The sequence below is a fragment of the Crassostrea angulata genome, chromosome 3 (genome assembly GCF_025612915.1).
Source record: "Crassostrea angulata isolate pt1a10 chromosome 3, ASM2561291v2, whole genome shotgun sequence".
Taxonomy (NCBI): Eukaryota; Metazoa; Mollusca; class Bivalvia; order Ostreida; family Ostreidae; genus Magallana; species Magallana angulata.
In genome coordinates this window covers 16,084,318-16,092,093 of record NC_069113.1, presented here as the reverse complement: position 1 = coordinate 16,092,093, position 7,776 = coordinate 16,084,318, and the positions used below count along the sequence as shown (strand labels likewise).

Genomic DNA, 7,776 nt, shown 5'->3' with positions numbered 1-7,776 from the left:
TTAAGTCAGTACAATCTAACTATGTTAAAGTAGTACAAGCACATTTATTTGGGGATTTTAAACATACATTTCGCCAAATATCGTTGTTGCCTGTTTAGCAAAATGTTTTGTCATAGAACTTAATACCATCTCTCTCTCTCTCTCTCTCTCTCTCTCTCTCTCTCTCTCTCTCCGCATATAAACCTATTTAAGCATGTAATGAGAAGATGTCAAATAACATTTCAACGTTTTATTCAAACTATTGAGTAAAAAAACACATCACAAATCTTGAAGCATTAGATGACAATATAGGCAATATAAATGCAATCTCGCGTTCTTAATAGCCCGATAAGATGTGCAATTTTAACTTTTATGAGCCATCAATGTCTATTGTAACATCGGTGAAAGACGGCTTGTACGAAGTTCAAAACCAAACATTCGAAAGGCACAGATGAAGACGATGTCAACAATCAACAACTTAAGCATTCTAAAACATTGTAAATTGTTTGTCTATTCAGAGCTTAAATTACAATATGTTAATATTCCCACCCCCAGATACATTATACTGAATTAAGGAAGTCTTTTTTGTGACATAAGGTCATTATCGTTATTTTGCACTGAATCAAAAAATAAACGTAAAAAATGGTTGGATTGCTTACGCCATTTCTAGGGCTTTAAATGGATTCAAATTGTGTCAAAGTTTAAAAGCTAAACTATGTGGCTCTTTGTTCACTTTACACGTGAAAATATTTTTGCCAAGAAAATTCATATCGGAAAAATATTTTTTTTAGATGGAACAAGTGAGTTGATTGCAGACCGTACAGTGTTTTGATATATTGAATATTTGGTGGTTCCCGTCCGGAACAAATCTGGAGCACTCAATACAAATAAAAGATGACATGATTTTCGATACAAAATATGTTAAAATGATTGATATAGATATAATAAATAGTTTGATAATAAATAATTAGAAAAATACGAAGTAAAGACAATCGTACATATGATTAAAAAAACGTATATGTCGTATATATATATACTAGTATGTAAAAATATAGAAATATAGCCATAAAATTGAGCGATTTGAGAGAATAAATAATAATCATATCACAACATATTTTGCCACATTGAAAATTGATTATGCACTGGTGGTACAAACAAGTATGTGACTAGCCATGTTTAATACTGGGCGTTTAATCAAGGCAATTAGCAGAATACCAAACTACACATATACACATACATGTACAAATAGACTGCGCCCGTTTCCTGTTGATTAACTATGTGAACTCCCCACAAAAGTAGTTTAAAAGTATTTGGATATAAACGATTTCCACCACCTACATATTACATGTAACTCGCTGACTGAAGCAGAATGGTGTTAACATTGCATAATCATCAAACTGTTTAACGGAGTTTACAGTAATTCACTAGAAATGAACCATTTCTCAAGCTAATAAACCTCTTTTTACATTTTATATATATTTATATAATTATATATTCTTTTCAGTAAGCATAAACTGCATAATTTTTTTTAAAAAGAAAAACCGCATTTTATATCAAATGAGAAAAAACAATTTAGAAAGAATTTCACATCGTGGTCCCTCTAACTTAAGACGTAAATCGAAAATAATTGTTGCTTTTAATCAAATATATTTGCATCTACTAAGCAAACCGACTGCCTAAATTGCATGTTATGGAGCACGTATTAAAGATAGAAGTAAAACGAGACATGCATTAAAGATGATGACTAATAAGTCAAGCTGATAGAAATACGTGCACAGATTATAAAAAAAAAACCGGATTCTTTTCAAGAATGCTACGATATGCAAAAATTGAAGAAAATAAATAAAAAAGGAATGGCAAGTACTGTTTCTCCTAAAACTTAAATTCAAAATGACACATAAATAAATTTATGAAAAGTACGAAACAAAACGGTATAGATATAGAGCGAGGTATCACAGTTCAGTTCAACGTTAAAATAATAACAATACAGCTAAATAACGCGGGTGTCTCCATAGACAACGTGTCTGGTCTTCCTCTGGTCACGTGGTCACTTATGGCGTTAGTTGGTCTATAACAGCAATCATTTATGACGCAAAGTTCGTTTGGTTTCGATGAGGTCCCAGATACGAATGGTTCCGTCATCGCTACACGTCACAATGCGTTCGTTTGAGACCTAAAAAAGACAACATTAGAGTCGTCACTACAACTTTCTCTCTCTCATCTGACAGACTAGTTAATATGCAAATTAAATAGCCGTTAATGCAGAATACACATTTGCATTCAGCGGGAGCACGTGTAAACATGTAGTTCATGAATACAGCAATTAAACTAGTTTTATTTTCATAAAAGGCGCTTCATAAGAAAGTTTTCTACGGTGAGTCACTCGACCCCTTTCCACAATTAAATTCTCTGGCGTCCCTTTTTTGGGAGAACTATTTCATGAAAATGTTTTATGGGCAGTAGGAGATGTCCCAGTATTATATACAGAGTGTGCACAATATTTTAAAAAAGCGTCATTTTACAAACGTGGAAGGAATGCCTGGTGGGGTTTAATTCTGCTACTAAGAGTACAGAATCAGGAAACTCAACTAAAGAAAGTGTATACAAAGATTTTTTGAAATTAAAATAACTGTTTACTTTCTGATTTAACCATATAGTACACATTTTGCTTCCACGGCAATTTGTAATTATCAACAGTCTCTTTAACGTTACATCAAGTTTTGTTTACTATGTTTTTAAACTATCATTAACCTATGCAAATGCTGATCATATATCATTCGTTTATATTTCTTTTCAAAAGCAACGGTTTATGAGGGAAATTTGAAAAGCTATTTAATCGTCCCTGTGTGCACTAAATTCAGAAAAGATTCACCAGCTAATTATTCCACAGTGGTTTTCATAAATGAAAAAAAAATCCGTTTCTTTAGATAATATGTTGGTCACAAAAACTGTACCTGTATTCTTTTCTTAATTAGTGTAATTCTAAATTTATTTATACTTATATTGTTGAATTCCATTTTAAGCATTGGATCAAAGCAGATAAAAAATCACAAATATGCAAATTTGGACGTGTGTTCTTTTTTTATAGCTAAATTCATACGCAAGATAAATTGACTGCTGATCAAAATAAATGTGTCGATTTATCACATATATAGGATATTATATCATTTATACCATGAAAACACAAGAGTTAGTAATAACACTATATATAATGAAATTTCAAAATTACAGCTTATCTTCTGTCAGCTATTGTATTTGGCACGATATGTCATTGCGTCAGAAGGGGTTCATACCTTTGATTATAATTTTAATTAAACCTGATGACAATATCTCCAAAATTACCTTAAATGATGTATCAAAATAGAGTCACGGTTTGATGTTTATTGTTATATAAGTCGTCCTCCGACGCAACCTTCCTTAAGGCAGATGACGAGTAGCGCTGCCTTTATCTTATACTATAGTATGTTTTATTGTTTTGAACTTGGAACCCAAAAATAAACACAGCTACGTTTTATCAACCCATAATTACGCGTATCGTCGACCACCATGCTTGTCAAAATTTCCCTTAAAACTTCTTTTTTTCCCCTATTGATGGTTATTTAAGTGTGATTTTTACGGGGGTGACAAGCCTTCGATCGTGAACCAATTTCTTTCTCCCTTGATTTCCAGTAATTCCGACTCGTCTTGTTAGTGAGAAAGATTTATCTGCTCAATAACACGAGCTTCTATGCAGCGTACAATTTTTTGTCATTTATCTCCCTAAAAATGATAAAAATAATGAATGAATTTCAGAGTGCTTAAATTATGAAGTTCTAATCAGCTATTCGCATCATTAATAGCAGCAGCTATTTTTTCACCCTCTCCAAACACTTAACGCCAGGTTTTAAATGTGTTGATTCATGCCCCCAGCAATAGCTTTCTTATAGAAGGCGAAGATTTACCGAAAATTGTGACTATAGTTTCGGTATGAAGAGAAAGCAGGACAGATAGCAGACGATCGCATTTCATATCCCCCACTTAGTCAAAAGGAATGCTGAAATCAATACGCCACAATTCGCGTCTCAAGACAATAGCCATTATTGCACCCATGGCACGTGAGGTCAGCAACAAAAGTTGAACTGGGTTGATGTCAACCGTTTGATTTTTCAAATCACTGTTGGTGAATGACACGTTACAAACAGCGCCATCTGCTGACCGTGACATACAGCAACGTCTACAAACCGGAAGCTACGTAATAAAAGTGATGGATATTGTAGTGGAGGCAACTTCATGAACATGATGAAATTAATTTTTCAATAACGTAGAACACATCCCCAGAGATAAACTTCTTCTCAGTAAATTGATTTTAAGGAGATTTAATTTGAGTTTCCTGACTACAAAATTTGTACTACTTGAAAAAAAATTAGATGTCATATTGACACACAAAGATTAATATCCGTTATAGAATTGTAGAGACTAATTACAGTTTTGGGTTAACAGTGGTTCTAAATATGAAACGGTTAATCCGTGTTAAAATATAATTCAATTCTTAATTACAGTTTTCCATTTTAACGTTGGCATTATTCAGATTTAGATACATACATAATACCTAAAAATGTGTTGAAAAGTTATTTTTGATAAACTTGCAACAACAAAAAATGTCACGATTTATTTCAGTTTTAACGTTAAGAACGTGAAGCGGGAAATCTTTCGGTATTTTAGTGTTATCCGTGCCTTTTGCCTAAAAAACGACTTCTGAGATAATAAACTACCCCCTGGGATGAGATTTATTTCATTTTATTTGCTTTGGTAAGTCACTAGTCAAAAAACAGACAGAGATTAAAGAGAGATTTTCCAATATTTACTTGTCAAAACAAATCAATATTTTCCGTATTATAAGATTAATTCAAACTGTTTGTAGAAACTAATACCACGTGATCAAAGGTGTGTTTAGCTCTTTCGCTCAGAGTACAGAACAATTATCCATTGTACTAAAAGAACAGTCACATTTTTTCTAAACAATTAAATTGTTGAGTATCAGTACAAAGCGATAAATAAGCGTTGCTAAGACAGTTATCTCGATGAGAGATTCTGTTACGGCAGAAACTGAACGGTTTCTGTTGTTCATGTTTGTTTATTTTCAAGCATACATTTTTCAGATGCTCAAACAAAAACGAACACACCAAGTATATCCTTTCATTTCTGCTTACTACACAACGATATGCGAAAGGGTACGAGAAAATCTCTCTTAGGGGTCTCGGGACTTCAAGAAAAGCTCGTGTCGAGGCCAATCTTTAAATTATGAAGAAAATACAGATCATCGAAATCTGTACGCGCACATTCCAGATATGACATAACTGTTTTGTCTTATTGCAGAAAGGTAACAAACTGCGACAGGTGCTCGCAAATGGTAAAAGTAGCCCACGTGGGGGATAATTTTACACCCGACAAAAATGATATGATCTGTTTTTTTCAGCAAGGTGTCTCACATCATTAAACGCAAGTATGCACCAAACGAGACCCCCAAAGCACTGGAGGAGCAGACGAATAATGGTCGGCAGGGCGTAGGTTAACGGTTATGAGGGCTTATTTATAATCCGAAAAGAAAAGTTTTTGACAGCCACCATTGTTAGTGTGCAATACTACAATATCTTTGATCACTTCTAATGAAGGTCATTTCCGTCATGCCAGAAATTGTGTACATGAGATTGAAGGAAATTTTTTTTAAAAAATCTTTGGATTAAAAAAAGAAGGTTAAATACATTTCGAAAATTGAAAAAGAATAAATTTATGAAATCAAGAAGATGAATCGGGCATGTTAGTTGTCATTTCTCTTCTTTAAGCGGTGATTTGCTATCATAGAATACTATAAATCAAGCCATGATTCACAATGAACAATCAGGGGGAAATAGATCGTTCTCAAAGTATGCGTGAACTTTTTAACACCCATTTTCCAATTTTTTAATTAACCTTCTAAATAAGTCAAAAAGAGCTTCATTATATGTGCAGAAAAGCCCCTTGTTAGATGTAATATGACAGCATTCTTACTAGGGCTGTAAATAATGCCTAATTTGATCGTATAACTTTGCCAATACATCTAACAAAATGACACCTTCAAGGATTCTTGCGAAAATATTTCGAAGTATGTAAATTTTTTCGGGGTTTCTTTGTGCTTAAGTACAATAATTGTTGTATGTTGTTTTATTCTTAGCAGGTCAGGGCATATTCGGAAGATACAATCGAAATTAGCCAACCAATGTTAACACTCCCACAGACAATAACTTGAAGGCAGGCGGTTTACGATTTCTTCATATTAAAGCATTGAAACAAGAGCGACAATCTAACGCGGCCAATCGCTTATTACTGATTTTAATCAAAATATATATATATATATATATATATATATATATATATATATATATATATATATATATATATATATATATATATATATATATATATATATATATATATATATTCCTCATATCAATTTAAAATATTGAAAAAAAAAATTTTCTCAAAAGAATTTATTACCCGTTTACTTCTGTATAGTTAAATGATCAGGTTAAACAGATACTGTACGGTGTACTTAAAATACTTAAAAATCATTTTAATTCAAATATTTGGTGTAAATAATATTTTGGTTTCATTTTAAGACAATAGTCTCGACTTCTCTACCATCTAGGTTTGTTTAAAAATAAGTGTCTGCATCGATACCTTTTTTTCCAAAATGAATTTTAACATTTTGATGAAAGAAATACAGTTGAAATTGATAAAAGGGAATATATCCAAGATATCTTCATTGAACAATTATCATTTTTCATTCATAAAAGTTCACTGGAACGAAAACAAATTTCTTACGGAGATTTGTAATGGGAAATGTTTACATCTTTTCTCCATTCGGAAATACTCGGGATACCTCGCGCAATTTTTCAACGTTATCATCCGGGCCTATTAATGGCTGATGCAATGCAAAATCCCCGTAGACTTTCTATTTTTGAATGTGTATTTAAAAAAAAAACCGAAGTTGTAGAGGGGGCGTTTCAAAACAGATAATCTGGACATTTTTCATATTAGTGGATGAACGTAGTTTGAGCACAAAGGTATTTATGATTATCGAAATATCAAGCAAAATGTGGTGGAAGCAAAAACTCCAGGCAGAGTGTAAAGGGCAAACCGTTGATCCTCATCTTTAGAATAATCCAAATAAAAGAATCATTGACACATAATAATAATTTGTGTATTGTGAAATCATTCATCTCCTAAAATCGTTCTGTCATATTTGAGATATGCAGGCATATTACCTCCTACAACAATTGCAATTTTTTAGCCATTTTTTTTTTTTACCATACAGCAATAAACTAGCAAATGATCCAAGTCCAAACTCTTCCCTTTTTTCAATCTGTTCTTTTCCATCAATAAAAATTCCCTCTAAAATTCTTCATTGAAAAATTTAACTTGGCAAGGTGCATATTTTTTCTCTCTAATTTCTTCTATTTGAGGCCACACTAATTGCCAGTACTGCAACTGGAATCAGCACAAAAAAAAACCCAACCTTTTTGCCATATATACAAATTATGACATTTATAAACCCTACAAACAGCAGTTTACATTATAAATAACATCCTGACCTTCACGTCCCTGATGGGCCCCTTGTGACCTTGAAGGACTCGGACACTGGTCATGGTCAGTAGGTCCCACTCCCTCACTGTGCAATCACTGAAGAGGAAAAAAAACATATATCAGTATTTCTGGAGAATGTAATATTTAAATATTCCTTTGCAGCTGTAGAATGGTTAAATATTGCATGTACATAAA

At 32.7% G+C, this 7,776-nt stretch overlaps 1 protein-coding gene across 6 annotated transcripts in view; it reads right to left on the bottom strand.

Moving 5' to 3' along the window:
- Positions 1–214: 214 nt before the first annotated feature.
- LOC128178746 (uncharacterized) overlaps positions 215–7,776 on the bottom strand; it is a 43,239-nt gene continuing 35,677 nt past the window's right edge. For all 6 annotated transcript variants that reach the window (XM_052846056.1, XM_052846058.1, XM_052846059.1 and 3 more), the window contains 2 exons: positions 7,590–7,677; positions 215–2,152 (listed from right to left, as the gene is read on the bottom strand). In XM_052846056.1, coding sequence (XP_052702016.1) covers positions 2,060–2,152; positions 7,590–7,677 — 181 coding nt within the window. In that variant the 3' untranslated portion in view covers positions 215–2,059. The remainder of the gene's footprint in view (positions 2,153–7,589; positions 7,678–7,776) is intronic.